This window comes from Ambystoma mexicanum, chromosome 2p (genome assembly GCF_040938575.1).
Source record: "Ambystoma mexicanum isolate Mex_15411 chromosome 2p, UKY_AmexF1_1, whole genome shotgun sequence".
NCBI classification, from domain to species: Eukaryota; Metazoa; Chordata; class Amphibia; order Caudata; family Ambystomatidae; genus Ambystoma; species Ambystoma mexicanum.
The window spans coordinates 306166831-306183632 of record NC_090923.1 but is presented as its reverse complement, the minus strand read 5'-3'; the positions used below and the strand labels follow the sequence as shown (position 1 = coordinate 306183632).

General features: G+C 44.5%; 1 protein-coding gene across 1 annotated transcript in view; it reads left to right on the top strand.

The window, feature by feature from the left end:
- SUSD3 (sushi domain containing 3) overlaps window positions 1-16802 on the top strand; it is a 437490-nt gene that overhangs the window by 337663 nt on the left and 83025 nt on the right. The window contains exon 3 of the mRNA XM_069643607.1: window positions 12291-12438. Coding sequence (XP_069499708.1) covers window positions 12291-12438 — 148 coding nt within the window. The remainder of the gene's footprint in view (window positions 1-12290; window positions 12439-16802) is intronic.

Here is a 16802-nt window from a genome sequence, read left to right as displayed (position 1 = left end):
GATCGCGTTAGAGAAGGCCCAATCTGACCTGGTCTCTTCTGAGCAGAGGATGCACAGAAGCCAGGAGTCAGAAAATGAGAGCAGACAGTATCTCATTAAAATCAAAGAGGACGTGTGTATCCTGCTACAGGAAAAGTCTGACCAGTATACCAGATTTCTGGCCTTGCAGAAGGAGTACCAAGAAGGTTTGGACTCCCTACTGCAGAGCCAGAAAAAGCTGGAGCAACAATTAGATTTCAATAGGGCATGTGCTGAGCAGGTAGTCACCCTGCAAAGCCACCTAGATAGGGAAAAGGCAGAGAGCAATAAACTGATCCTGAAAGACCTGGATACCCAGACAGAGTTTGATCAGAAGCGCCAGAAAGCTGGTGCCCTTCAAAGGCAAAGGGACGACCTGGCGGCACAGATGCAGGCTCTTAGTCAGGAAAGGGACACCTTAGGCCAGGAAGTCTGCCACTTAAAAAGGAAAATTGAAGAAAATCACATGGCCCTCCAGGGACTGGGTGACCTCCAAAAAGAACACCAGAACTTGTTAGAGCACACCAGGATGGTGGAGGATGCTCTGGCAAGAAAGGAGCAGGCCAATAGGGATGGGACTCAGGAGGTAACCCTTCTGCAGCAAAAACTGACCCAGTGCTCCAGGACCAATCAGGAAACGCAGAGAGAGAATGAGGCTCTCTGTCAGCACAACGATAGGCTCCAGCAACAGGTAGCCATGCAGGAGAGACTGATAGAGTCTAGTAAGGCCTTAATTGAGGAACTGAAAGCGCAGGCTCTTGCATGGCAACAGTGAGCAGGGGCTGATAGAGATGAAGTTCGCTGGGAAAGGGAAATACCTGAGCATAACCTCAGGAGCCCTAGTACCAGAGGCCTTCATCCCTCCCAGTCCCTGGACTCTGCCACCCCCATGTCCCCTGGCGCACATGAGCCCAGGGCCACGATGATGGCAGATTACTATCCAACCAGAAGTATGGGGCACATAGGCCAGTACCTCCCAGGAATGGATGGGCAGGCATCCGGGTATGGGCACCCAAGCACAGTGCAATTTAGTGGGGAACCCCAGGAGTGTAGGCCCATTAAGGGCATCCTAAAAACCTCTGTCCAGTTAGGTCAGTGGGGGGGTACCCATCAAATCCTGGCAGCAAGGAGGGATCTGAAGACTCAGCTGAGCGCCACAGGACACAGGAGACCAGGTCCCCACATTCTGCCAGCCATTCCCAGGCTCGCAGAATCCGGGAAAACCTGGAAGATCAGACGGGCACCTCTGGGAGCAGTGCTTCTGAGTCGGAGGATGAATGGACCAGGGTTACCCGAACCAAAAAGGCCAATAAGGCCAAAAGGGCCTTGCTTAAGGACCCATTGAAACAAATAAAGGCAATAAGGAGTGTCATCACGCCTTATCACAAGAACACCAAGTATTCCGTTTGGGAACACTTGGAGCTTTACGAGCAAATGATGGAGACTTTCCATTTGAAGGACAGCCAAAGCTGTATTCAATATGTAAAGTGGACATTCTCACCAGAATACTCCAGTTTCTTTGTGGGGCTGGAGGACCAAAACCATTCAAGGTGGTCCACCTACAGGGCGGCCATCTTGAAACATTTTTCTGTTCACAGAAATCCCCAAGAGGCTCGCAAGGCAGCCTACAATTTGCAATGTGGGGAGGATCAGGCCCCACAAGAGTTCGTGCAAGAATTGAAGCGTGCATTTGCGCAGACCACCAGAAGGGTGCGCACGGACAGCAGAGTTCATCAATACGTTTTTCCATGCTGTCCCCAAATACATAATGACCCAGCTCGTGAGAGATTTTCACGAGAAAAGATCTTTAGACTAGGTCATTGAGCAAGCCACCCGGATCTATGAGGTGCAGAAGCCCATAGAAAATAAAAGTAATGCGCAGAAAAACCCCAAAACCAACAGCACCCCTGCTGCTGCCAAGGTGGCGGAGGAAAAGGTTGCCCCCGTTTTAGATTTTAGATTTGGAGATGGGGGGGCCTAAAAACCTGCCTGCGCCAAATAATTCACAGCCCAGAAGGCCCTCGGGCCAGTCACAGACAGAGAGTCGAGGAGGTAGTCCCACAAATGGGGTCCCTCGCTCCCCTGACTATGTAAGTCCCCGCTACAAGGGAAACCGACCCATCCTGGGTTATGTGTGGACTCCTCCAGCCCAAGGGGGGGAATCCAGCCAAGCACCTGACCCAGGGAACTTCCCTCCTAACTTCCCACAGGAGGGCAGAAATTCCCCAAACACTGGGCAGAAATATTTTCCCAGGTATCCACCCAATTCCCAACCCCAAAACCATCCATCCTTCTTTCCCCAATTCCCTGATCCCAGACAACCTAATCCGGGAGAGTGGAGGCCAAGGGTGGAGGGGTACCCAAATCTTCCCAACCCGGGGTATTACCAGAGAAGGGATAGCTACCCTTCCCGGGATCAGCCCAGGGGAGAAAATAGAGCCCCGTATCAGCCTGAGCAGGTTTCCCAGTTAGAGCGCCAGGTTCAGAACATGGCACAGGATTTGGGCCGCATGCTGAGGGCCCAACAGAACCCTCAGATGGGCATGCCGGCACAGAATGCCCCAAACTCTGGACCTGGTGCTCCAGAACAAAGACGGGGGCAGCACCCCGATAACCCACTGGTTCCCAGGGAGGAGGCACAAGGGGAAGGGGGGTATAAAGCCTTGCAGGAAGCTTCCTTCCCCACTTGTAAACAGCCCCTGGAAACCCAGGAACCGGAAACAAAATCTCCTGCCCCTGAAAGTCTGCCTCCAAAGGAGCAGAGGGGGGGGTAGGAGAAACAAAGTACCCAAACAGGCCCAGTTTGTGGGGGAGGTACAGATCTTCCAATTTGAGGGAGAGGGATCCTCAAAGGATCCTGGGAAAAGGATCTTCTCCTTTAGAGATGGGGGAACTCCTCCCAAAGAAAAATGGGTCCCAAGGGATTCCAATCCAGACTGGGGAGATATGGAGACTGAGCTACCGCCGCCCATCATCTCATCCCAGAACCCACAATACCGAAATCCACTGGTTCAAACCCATCCTGGTGACTGCCTCCAAAAAGGGGGGGGCGGCCCAGAACCGGAACCAGGGGAACCCACAATGGCTCTGATCTCCAGTTGCCAACTTTTTCTTTCAGATTCCCAAGACTCTCCACAGAATTTTGGCCAAATTTCTTCTCTTGCAATGTCCAAAACCAGAAAATTGGCCCACCAGTTGTCCAAAAATGTGCATTATCTGTGCCCCCTTGAGGAGAAGGAGGGAAGATATTATGCTACGGTACAAGTACAGGGTCAGGGTACAATTTTGGCGCTGGTGGACACTGGATCCCAGGCTACCCTTCTGTCCAGAAGGGCCTTTGATGCACTAAATGCAGGAAGGGGGGAGAATTACTGTATTCCTCTCACCTCTCTTCCTGGACAACTCCAGAACTTTGACGGGAAGGAAATTCCCGTCGAGGGGACTGCAGATTTGGACATTAAAATTGGGCGTCACAAGTTGAAACACCCGGTCATAGTAGTGACTCCAGAGGGCACCCCTTGTTTACTAAGGAATGACCTCCTGAGAAGGTTTGTCACCCCTAATAGATTGCGTAAACAAGGTCCTCTGGACCCAGACTAGCCGACCAATAAAATTAAAACAGAGTGTCAACCATGTTAGTTTAAACGGCACCTGCCACATGGTTGAACAAAAAACTGACCAAGTAGAATTTCACTTCCAGAACAACCAAATTCCAGACGTGACAGTAATAGCAGTAGGACAACAGACTGGTGGTGAGGGGTCCTCTCTATTTCTGAAAATCAACCTTCCTCCCAGTTTAAGGTGGTATTCCACACTGGAAGGAAACACTCTGAAATTCTTTACCAATCCACAATCAGACACTCCCACTCCTATAGTCCAGAAAGATGTGAAATCAGCTCCGAGCCTGGCTGATATTCAGCAAATTGGAGTTCAGTTGTTCATCCCTGTTCAGTTAAATGATGGGAAGGACTCTGTTCTCGCCCGAGTGTGTGTGAAAAACGGTAAGAGCTTCATCAGCGAAGCCATGTTTCGCCAACTCCCAAAAGATCCAGCCATTCCCATATTCAAACTGATAGACAAATGGGAAATGGACCTGGAAGCACCCAATTCAAAACATCTCCTGCCAAGCAGGTGTATGCTCAAAATCTCCATTGGCAACAAGAGCATAGTCCATAATTGTTGGGTCGTGCGAGACGTCACTGCCGCCTTTTACTTAGGCAGTGATATTCTCAATCGCTTTGCCATTAGTTTGGACCTAATAAACTTCAAAGCTTGGTCACAATTAGCGGATAATCCCATGGGCTTTGATGATCCAGAAAAAGCATTTAGGTCAGCTCAATTGCTGCCTTATGCAGTTGAAATTCAGATTAAAGAGGAAGTCACCATCCCAGAAAGGACCCGACAATTCTCCCTGGAAGTGAAAGTTAAAAGAGGACAAAAATTGAAAAACCCTGATGCTTACATACATCTAAATGCTTCTCTCCAACAGCAAGGGTTGGGGGTAAACCCAACTCCATTAGTCAACATTGAACATGACACCATTCCAATAGAGGTGGATAACAGCGACTTAAAGAGTATTACTCTAGCCGCAGGCACCATTATTGGAATGGCGGTTGATGACCGACATTTTTCCATTGATCTAGGAAATTAACTGTTAGGACCAATCCCCAAGGACTGTTTTGACAGTGACAGTGATGACAACACAACACCAGACAGGATCTTTACCCGGCATGGGGGGAACTTCCTGGTGTACACGTCCTGCCCTTATGGTAAGGAAGATGCGACGTGTGACTTCAGGAGGGATGAGGTGATTTTCCAGGTCCATGAGGGCTGCCTTTCCCACCTGAAGCCTCCAGTCCAAATCAGCACTCTGACCAGGGACTTCTCCACCCAGCTGGAGGAGGCCGCTGAGATAGCCAAACCAAAAGTCTTTCCAGGCTTCAGGCAGATGGTGGAAGAGAGAGTCAACCTAGCTGATGCCTGTGTGACTCTGGAACAGAAGCAAAAGTTGAAACAAGTTTTCTTGGATTTCCAAGATCTCTTTGCGGTAGACTCATATGACTGTGGTCGCACCGACATCCACACAACAACAATTCTCACGGACCCTGGAATGACTCCAGTGTTTGTGAAGCAATATCGTTTGCCTCTCTCATCCATGGAGTCCCTTACTGAAATAATTAAGAACCTTGAGTCCCACGGAATAATCCGTCCAGTACACAGCACCTTCAATAATCCGGTGCTGGGAATATGGAAGCCAAACGGCCAGCGGAGACTCTGTGCCGACCTTAGGGAGCTCAACAAATGGGTCCATACTTCCCGGTGGCCTCTGCCCTACATTGACCAAGGGCTGGCCCAGATCCAGGGGTCACAGGTATTCACAGCAATAGACCTGACCAATGGATACTGGACCGTGCCTGTCAGTAGGGAGGACCAATACAAACTGGCTTTTACCTTTGGGGGCTAGCAGTACACATGGACCCGGACTCCCTTCGGATACCTCAACTCCCACAATTAATTCAACATTTTCCTACATAAGGCCATGCCTGACCTGGGTGCGAGGGGTAACCTAGCTTATGTAGATGATGTCCTCATCAAAAGTTCATCTGTGGAAGAACACATAGCGGAGATCCGTTATGTTCTGACACAGTTGAGGGCCGCCGGAGCAAAACTTTCCTTTCAGAAAGCACAGTGGTGTAGAACCCGTGTTAATTTCTTGGGGCATGAGATTACTCCTCAGGGTCTCTGTCCCCAGGAAAAGAAAGTGGAAGCACTTCAGAAACTGAAAGACCCCACAACTCTGCGGGAACTAAGGAGCCTCCTTGGACTGACTAATTACAGCAGAAAGTTCATTGAGGGCTACGCAGAGATCACTAGACCCCTGATTCATCTCCTGAAGTTGGGGGCAAGTGGGAATGGGGTCCAGAACAAGCCGAGGCAGTAAGACAACTCAAAAGAAGCCTCTCACAAGCGCCTTGCCTAGCTTACCCTGTCAGAAACAAGGAGTTCTTCCTGGAGACAGGGTTTTCTAATACATGCTTGACGGCAGTATTATACCAAAAGCATGACAAGGTCAATAAAGTAATCTCCTATGCGAGCAAAACTTTATCCTCTGTGGAGGAAAAATTCAACGATTGTGAGAAGGCACTCCTGGCAACGGTGTGGGCATTGAAGAATTACCGCCCGTTTATCCAGGGGGACTCCACACCAGCCTCTGCAATATCTCCAAAGTGACAGAATCCGGGCCGGAAATGTGAGTAATTCCCAAATTACTTCCTGGATTCTGTCAATGGAAGGCTTTCCTGTGGAGGTCAGATATGGCCAAAACAAGAAGAGTCCCCTCGAGCAAGGTCTGGCTGACTTGCATGATTGTGCCAGAGAAAACTGTCTCGAGGACGAATGTCTAAAAATCAAGGACAACATGGAGGCATACCTTAATTCCCCACACAAGGTCTTTGAAGAGGACAAGTGTGAGGGAATGCCCACTGTCTATGTGGATGGATGCTCTTACCATGTTGACCACAACGGGGAAAAAGAACTGGTGGCTGGCGTAGGGAATGCATGGGTGAAGGAGTTCCCAGAACCCTCCGCTGGGTACAAAATTGGTCCCCGAAGTAGTCAGGTGGCAGAGTTGATGGCTGTGCATCAGGCCATCCTCACTGCTGTCCAACATCAACTCCACGAACTGGTCATAATCACAGATTCGGATTATGTACGGAACGGGTTCGTGGAGCACCTGGTTAATTGGAAAACCAGAGGCATGTTATGTGCTAATAACAAACCCTTAAAACATGGGAAGTTAATCCAAAACATTGATGATCTGGTCACATCGAATGGGATGACCATCTACTGGAAAAAGATCAAGGGTCATTCCAAAGTAGAGGGACCAGACAAAACTGGAAATGACTTAGCTGATCAGCTGGCCAAAACCGGGGCCATCCAAGAGGATCTAATAGAAATAGAGTCCCTGTTGGGGGAAATACAGGTCACTGCTATCACTAGATCCCAGACAAATGCTCACAATGATCTTTCAACTGCACAATGGAGTAAGGAGACCCCTGATGCTTATTTGATTACAGCTCAGAAGGGGGATCCAATAATTGGTAAGTTTTACCAACACATTGAGGACCCTGAGAACTTTCCCCTGACGGATACCGATTACATTGGGAAAGAGGACCTAAGTTTGTTGATGAAATGTCCAAAAAGGTTCCGAATCCAAGACGGTTTGTTGGTAAGGAAATCCCAAGCTGGCCAGGATCAGTGGGTGGTCCCTACCTCATTCCGAAGCCTGATGTTAAGTCACGCCCATGATGCGGCCACCGCCGGTCATAGGGGGTTTCACACAACACTGGAAATCTTAAGAGAGGTTGCATACTGGCCACACATGGGGCAGGACCTCGACCAATACTTGAAGGGGTGTCTTGTGTGTGCACAATTTCAGCCATCATCCTTCACACACCGTGCGCCTCTCCAAAAGAGGGGGATGACACTGCCATGGTCAGATTTGCAAATCGACTTTGTAGGCCCTGTAATTCGCTCGTCTAGAGGAAACAAGTACATGTTGACCGTTACATGCTTGTTTACCAAGTGGGTGGAATGTCTCCCAGCCCCAAATTGCAAGGCAGCAACTGCAGCTGCCCTGATGATCAATCACATCTTTTCCGGTTTTGGTCTACCTCAAAGAATTGAGTCAGACAGGGGTAGCCACTTCACCAGTGAAGTAATGACAAAGATGTGGGAGATACTGGGGGTCAGAAGGAAGCTACATATTGCTTACCGGCCAGCTTCTTCTGGGGCAGTAGAACGCTACAACCGAACCATTGTGAGCATCTTAAAAAAGTTTGTGGCAGATTCTGGGACAAGTTGGGATATCCGACTACCTCTGGTCCTAATGACCATCAGATCTACCCCTTCATCTGCAACTAAAATGTCACCATTTGAGTTGATGACCGGACGCAAGATGGTGCTTCCCCAGCATTTGCTCTACAAGACCCAAGAGCAGACGTTGATAAATGCCTCCACAACTCATGAGTATGTGGAGAATTTAAGGAAACACCTTCAACATGCTTTTGCCTATGCTCAGTGGAATCTAGAAAGATCAGCTGATAGCATGAAAACCCACTATGACCTGAAAACCACCAGGAAAGTATACGAGGTCGGGGACCGGGTCTATCTATACAATTTCCAAAGGAACCAGGCCAAACAGCGAAAATGTTTGCCTACATGGAAGGGACTGTTTCAAATTATAGACAAGATCTCCCCTGTAGCGTATAAGATCCGCATCCCCAAAGGTAGTCTGGCAGAAGGGGAAGACAAGTGGGTATATATCAATCAGCTAAAGTGTTGCCATCCCAGGCACACTCTGCAGCAACTGGAGGAGTCCTCTGCAATACCAGAGGGGACCGCTCCAGATTAATTCAGTTCCCATGCTAAAATATTTCACATACCAAAAATTTAGTAACCTAATGTCAATATTTCCTGTTATATCTTGTTTTTAAAACAAGACTGAAAAATGTGACCGGATGTATAAAATGGATGTGTTCGCCACACCATTAATAGTGGCGGAGAAATGTCTACGAATAGGTATTGCCGCTTTTGCTTTATCATCCTAGGAGAGATGAAACCACGGACACTGACCAAGGAGGCGACCTGGGGACCGGGAGCGAAGGTCCGAGGGGCCCGGGGTACCGCCCAATCCTCCCATCAGGACCAGCAAGGAGAACTGATTGATCGACTGGAGGGAGGAAAAGATGCTGAACTGTGCCATCTACAGAATTGGAAGAAGATGAGGCGAACATCCCAGATCTGGCGAGTTCCATCACTGAAAGATCAGAATGGCCATCGCAAGGGGGGGGCTTGTGGGATGTTTTTACCCATGCAGCCTGGGAAGAGTTGTTGAGCCAGTTCAACTCCTGTCGGGGTTAGTTGTCAGGCAGAATTCAGCTAAATGTCACTTTAGTTCCCATTTTTCTACATTCAACCCAAACTTACAATTTTTACACACGCAGCTAGAACACTGATTCTAAGTTCAAAACTATGACATTTAAACAATTGCAACCTATGTGACACTCACAAGTAGGTCACTCATTTATTCTAAACATTTCGATTTTAGTGGCTTTACCCCCAAATTCACTTAAGCTGCTGACATCCCCAGCTATTTTTTTTATATATACATTAAATAATTACTTCCTTCAAGTCATTTCAGAATATAGTTTTACATTGTATCCACCTCTTAGCAAGTCTTTCCTTGGCCTGGTTTGGGTTCATTTGTTCAGTTTTACACAAAATTCTGGTGGTTTTAAAACGCCAGCTTTCTGATAGTTGTGAGCACCAGTATTGCATCCCTTTTTGACATTAATAAAATGAATTCCCCACAATTCTGGGTTGCTTTTGGCAATCAGCATTGCCATTCCTAATGGTTTCAGGCTACTGTGTGTGTAGCCCCATGGTGGTTTTAGGCAGTGCCCTCCTGTGCTCACAACATAGGCAAAAATGGGTGGCAGCCTATTCTTCATGTTTTCCCTGTGCACTCTCTGGGGAGTTCTGGCCATCATGATGTTTTCAATGCCATCATTGCTGCATCCTGCTGCCCCTGTCAAAAGGAGATGACACCTCTCTGATTGAATTAGGGGAGTGGCACCTGGGGACTACAGGAAACTGAACAAAGCCCTGTCCTGGACTCAGGCAAATGTTATATTGGGGGGGCCGTAAAGTGGCTTCCTCTTGGGAGAAACTGGGAGGGGCAGTGCCTGTGAGGGCAAGCTGAGCTTGGGGGAAGTGGACAAACCAGGAACTCCACCATGTGCTTGGGGGAAACCACACCCCTTTGGGCCAGAGCATAATTTTAAAAAAGATGGATAATTCATAGTACGGACTTGTCCGAATTATATAAGTAATATCATTATTCTTGTGATTTTTCTGTGCACGTTTTAAGAGGTGTTAGGACCCTGTGGTGTATTCTGGGGGGTTGCTAGCGGAAAATAGGGTCTTACTCCAAATGTCTGCATGTTAAAAATCTGACACTTCATCAATTAATGTCCATACTCCTTGCGCACATTTGTGTAATTTTTGGTAAATGTCTGATATTGGTAAACCGACCAAAAAGCGCAAAATTTTGTCATTTCTGAATCCCAGCTCGCAGGAACATGGGGCTTGAACAGAGACCTGTCTTAATTCATCTGTAATATGTGCATGTAATGTCAACCACTTGTGTATCTGGGAAATATGTATTTGAATCAAATATAGATTTGTGGGCAAATTGACCAGGGGAGGATCCTCTGACCCATAAACAGACCTCATCATGATGACAATCCATTTCCTTCCCCCAATCATGGGAGAGGGGAGAATTGGGCCAATGACAAGTAGAGAGGGGCAGGCTCAGCTATGCCACGCACACACCCACATTCTAAACACATAAAAGCAGACAGTGCAGGACAGGTAGGGAGATTCACTTTCCACTTTCTTGCGGGACGCTTTGCCGGGAGACTTCAGACTTCACATCCAGAGATCCAGACTTCAAATCCATCAATCTCCAGAACCTGTAGCAGAAATTAACTCCCGAATTTGTAGCAGAGAGGCCTGAATCCACAAGCTGAATCCTCTTCAGCAGTCCTCAAAACCAACCAAACTATTCAACAGCCGGGTGAGCTGTTTGAATTCTTTGCCAAGAACTTTTGCAAGAACCTGTAGCAGTATCCAGAAAGCAGTGCTGTATCCGGAACCAGAGAGAACCACAAACCAGACCGTTGTGAGCAGAACCGATGCTTGACAGACCCAGAGAGCAGAGCTGACCCAGATAGCTGGGACTTTAGAACCACCCGCCGGAAGTCCCATCCAACCTGACCAGACCTTGACGGCTTATTTCAAAAATATAGTGTGAGTACTCACTGTGCAAAACCAATCTCTTAGTTTAAAATAATCTAATCCAAACTATTTTAGCTTATTAGAACTGCCTCCTAGAATCGTGTCATTCTGTCATCTTTACACCTGAAAACTGTCATCTGTCATTCTGAGCTTTAAAATTTAAAATCCGAAAAACTACCTTTATTAAATCAGCCGTATCTCCGGAACCGTTTGTGCTAGGAGCGAGTTATAACTGTCATCTTAAAGCTAAGATTCTAAGCTTTCCAACGAGCCTAGAACCGACTTCCTACTCCTTATAGTGCCTCCGTAATCGCGTTCGACGCACGTGACTAAATTTGCCGCGATTTGACATTTTGCTCAATTTCAGCCATGTGTAAAAATATTTGTCCTTGCTTTCCTTGCTGAAATTCGTGTGCAACCTGACAATCATTCATAGAGCATTGCTAAAGTGATCCTGAATTGATTTAAATTGTCTACCACTCACCCTGAACCTCCTACATGGAATTAAAATCAATGTTAGCATCATTTCACTTCATTACCACCACATTCAAAGCATTTTGGGCCTGTGTTTTAAAATCATACCTGTTGTTCTCTAAGCTTGCTAGGGGGGAACTGCATTTCGTACTCCATTTTTGTTGGGATTCTTGAAGACTGTGTGCTCTCCTTCCATTTCTTACATTGCATAGGGGGGGTGAATTGCCAGAGAAAAAGTGATTATATTATCTTTTGCTAAAATCATATCAAGTTATTTCTGTACTGCATTTTATTCCTCATTGCTTTTCCCTTGAAACCATAAAAGTATTTTCGCTGCCTTATCCATCCTATACCAACTCCTCATTGATTGTAAAGAAGTGTGCTAGTGTCAGATTGCCCATTGTTGATCAACATTATATTCATAAGTGTGATATCAATTATTAATTTATTATAAAAGTGTGATGTATATATACTGTTTAATTTTTCAAATAAAACCTTTTAATTTGCGAAACAAACCTACTTCTTGGTTCAGTGGGGTCAGGGGGGTTCTAAGAGAGGGGTGTGATATAAGGGTTGTCATCCAGAGTACATGAACTGGACACAAAAATATATCAATAAGGGTTTCCCTCAGCATCCCAGACTAGGCATCGACTTAGCTGTAGTGTTGAATTGAATCCGCTTACAGGTGTGCCACATAGAAGGGATTTACTCTTAAAATGGGGGCATGTTTAGTAGCACACGCACAGACGCTGTGGTCTTGCAATGAGATTAGCGCCTGAAAATACAAATGTTGGCACTATAGGTCAATGCATGGTTTCACTATGACAGTTGGGCAATTTATAATCTCCCACTGAATATATGGAGTAGAAAATGCATTGCAGGCATTCTTTACACACTTTTACTCCCATGAATTGATACTTATTTGCTCTTTTTTGTAGCTATATCGAAGTATGAGACGTTTGGTTTTAAGGTGGCCGTGATCGCCTCCATCATCAGCAGTGCCATCATTCTATTGATGTCCGTGGCATTTTTAACCTGTTGCCTTCAGAAATGTGTGAAGAAGAACGCGCGTCGACGCTCAGAAAGGTGGGTGTACAGAACGAAACACATTTTGGTGTGATTTCAGAAGTATTTTTTGAAATGCTTGCCTTAATTTTGAAAACACGGCTAAGTTAATTTCTCAGTTGTGTAAATGTTTTCCTAAATGGTTTACAACGTCGATTATTCAGCCTCTACTTTGTTGCAAAATGCTTTCCTAAATTGTGAAAATAGGACTGATTTATTTTCTTCAATTATCGTTCTCATACATTTTTAAACATTTGACAGAGGGGATGTCAATTTATGTTCATATATTAAGGGGTTTCACGTGTTTTTAACGACCAAACGTTTACTTTTTTGGGCTGCAGAATGCCAGACTGCACTCGCTTTACCCCTCATCAACTCCTGCCCCTGCCATCCCTATCCATTATTTCCTACTCCAAACCTATCATTTAGCTTTTGTAGCAAAAAAACAGGAACAAATGTGTGGTAAGAAAATGGTTAGTAAAAATTGATTGTTAAAAAGACTGGGTACCATATTAAGAATTAGATTTTATGATTGGAAACCCATTCTTTTTTAACTTGTATGTTTCTACAGTGAAGCATACTACATTTTAATAGACACCAGTTTCCAACTCTAGCGAGAAATGAAATTTCAGCAAGAAACACCCAGTACATTGATGTATGCATGTTATGCATATCATCCTGAAAATCTAACCCGATATACAACAAAGTATTTATTTGAGTTCCTTTTTTTTTGTCGGTGGGCTAAATGGGGATTGCTGATAATGAATTGGGTACCCCAGTGTTGAAAACCATCTTGTCGTCGTGATGATTTTGTTAATGTATTTATGTATGGAAAATGTTTCCTATGATCCCACAATTGTCACATTGTGGTTACTTCTGTTTGTTTATGAGATAGCCAGCAGTTAAAAGAGAGGAAGAGTAGAGGAAGAGGAAAAGGAAACTGCTTGATATCAAGTGGGGTAGGTTTAAACACAAGTGGAGTTGGTATTGCAGAGCTTGTGTCCTAGACCAAGTCAGATACTGGGGAATAGAAGTTACCAGTAGAGATCGGAGACGATGAAATGCAGCAGAACAAGTGATGGAAGCCAGTCACACAAAATAGTGTCCTGCCGGGTTAAGTTTACTCGTTGACCACATAATCGGGTGAATTATCGTCAATGACTTACTTGCTTCAGACTTTAACACTACTCTGAATATAAGATCATTTTGTTGGTCTCTCAAAACCTAGACTTTTTCTAAGGTTCCAGTCCCTGTGAGGATATTAAAAATATAAAAATGTTCAAAGATTCCTGTGAAGAATTGTTGCAGAAACTATTGCAGCCTACTGGATGATTGGATGCTTGAAAGGAAGGCAGCACAGCTCCACCGCTCATATTGTCACTTGTTTGCTTTCTGCTAGCCTTTTTCTGTCCATCTACTGTGGGCATTCCAGCAGGCTACCTGCAAAATATTTATTTATTGAATCCAGGTATGCATTTCTTATTTGTACATTGGGCATACCCCCCTCTCTCTTTCTCTCTCTCTCTCTCTCTCCGTATCCATAAATATATACGCTTATGTGACACTTTGCATAGTAAAACAGAACTTTTGAGTTTGTCCATGGGAGTTCACAACAAATTCCTCTACACATATTTCTCAAAATATAGGTGAACATTGTGGTGAATCATTGTCTACACCTCCAGATACATGCAGTCTGGTCCTCAGGACAAACTAATTACATCAAAATCCTACAATTCATGATAATTCTTGTGCTATGCACGAGCTTCTAGAACACTATCCCAGTCACAGTAAGGGCGGCTGTAGGGTTCTTTCGTGTACAACCTTGAGACCCAGCTCCACAGGGAGGACATAGGGAACATCTATGATCTTCGGTTCCCCCTCCCAGCGGAAAACCACCACCTAGACAAGGAGCTCCAAGATCCACAGTTGGAACTTGTCCCCTCTGGTGCTAGCTTACATTTTTGTAGCAATTCAAAAGCAACCTTGCACAGTGTTCAATTCTACTATATTAGCCCAAATAAAAAAAAGCATTGCAAATTCCTAGCTCTGAAAACGCTTCCTTCCCATTCACAAGGAAAATAATTTTGCAGACAACGGAAGATGCAAGTTTACCTGAACATTGATGAGGCAGCCAGTTAAATGCCCTTTGTCTCCTAGCTGCCGAGATTTCAAAACTGGACTCGTTGCAACAATCTCAACCATGTACGATTTAATTTGGAAGTGACCATAAAAGATGAAGTAGATTCTCTAAAAAGATTGATTGTTGCTTCCAATGATTGCTAGTTGAATTTCACAATGTCTCATTGTGACATGAGCAGTTCCCAAGAGTGGTCACGTCCAGATGCATCCAGGTGCATCGGAGAGGAATTGACAGTTCCAGAGAATGCTTAATGGGTGAAAGTGGATTTAACAACTCTGTGGGTTGCTCCCATGATTGACTGTTCAGAGATGTTTTATTCAAGCACTCTGATCCATTCCTTTAATTCAAAAGAGCACAGATTTATCAAAATCCTGTCCCTGATTTTCATGCATTATCCCCGCTTACCAGTTGTTGTTCTTAGACCTCTAACTTCCATAGAAGCATTTTTGTTCAGCAATCTATCACTTAAGAACACTGCATTTTCGAATCTGGATGCTGGAAAGCTAGCATATGCACATCTTACTATGTATGTATTCTGCAAGGATGTGCCCACCCAGGATCGAGTATACAAACAAATGGTGAAGGTTGTTTGTGTGCTATAGAAGAACATGCATCTTCTCGTGTCAGTGATGTCAACTATTGCCTGTTTGTTGAGTAAAGGAATTTTAAATATTTCAATGTTCTTTTAGGATTCAAATCCATAAAACAAGTTTTTGCATTCATTTGATTATCATCTATGTGCCCAAAATGTTAAAGGGAATACAAAAGAAAAAAGGACCATTAAAATCCCTTATTTTACTCTAATAGAAAAAACATTAAAAAAACTATCATGCTAAAATGGAAATCAGAATGTTACATATCACACCATTTTACATTAAAAAATACTTTCTTTCTGGAATCCAATAGCTTGTAGTAGTAGCCTAAGTAGTTGAAGGTCGGTACCTACTCAAGATACAGTTTTTGCAACATTGGTGATGTCACCTTTCATGTCCTGGGTGATAGTCTTAGCAGTGCATGGTGGTAGCACGAGTTATGGTTGCATAGCTTACCATAACTGGCGTATTTCTGGGGTTTGTCGGTTTTACTTGTAACCACAACGCCCCTTTAACAAAATGTTTACTTTGAATTTCATAGGTTTTTATTAGTGCAACTTAACTATAATGTCCCTTAAACAAAGTTTTTCAGTAAATTTCATACTTTTTACTAGTGTCCCTTCAATCTACTACAAGTTCCTTATATTATATGCCCCCCAACATGTCAGATATTGAGTCAGCGGACAGTGCGGTGGTCTGTAGAGGTCGGGTGGCATTTACAAGGCTCAGAATCATAGCGGATGTACCTATCAATTAAACAAGCAGATGTACATAAACTCACAACTAATATTTACAACATGCAAATATACCTTTTTTTACAAACACGTTAAAAAATACAAATTATATTTTATTTAACACACATTACAATGGAATGCACCAATCACAATGGCTAATTAGCCATCGGTGTGGGCCGCACACCCTTAATACCCACTTTGGGTTAAACAGTTATCTTGTATCTTTATATTGATTCTGAGCAAACTGTAAATTGTTTAAAATGTTTTTATTCATCAAAAAATATATGTCGTTGTTTAAAAAAATCAAAGTAATTGGTTCAACTCCACCAGAAAGGCTGGTGCTAAAGCTGGTGCAAACAGTAACCCTATGGCTAATGCATTTCGGAACAATTCCTTCTTCAGAGCCAGGTTATATATGCACTAATAGTGCTGTAGCAATCTATCTTGCTAGTACATTTCAATCGACATACTGACGTTCCATTTCCAATTTCAAAAGATAATTCAAGACCATAATTCAAAAGTATCAAACAAGCGAACATTGATTCAAGACCGTAATTCAAAAACATCAAACAAGAGAACATTGATTCAAATAGACAGGGCACCCACAGTTAAAAAAAAACATTGACACACAGAAAAAGAAAAAGAGAAATAAATGATGAGTTCACTTGCTCCTAGTTTTCACTAAAACCCCACAGTTACTTGACCTGTAGAGGTTAACATGCGCTATCTATTATGCATCATTCACATGTTATATAGTTATCTAAGGTGACACCATTTTTTATGGTAATATCGTGTTTATAGAATTTAGACCTCTAAGTTTGCCTTCTTTCCGTGATCTTTCTGTGCTTAGGAGCTCACATCTAAGTACTGTAAATTAGTGTGTATTCATGCCGTGACTAATGCTATTGCGGTGCACCG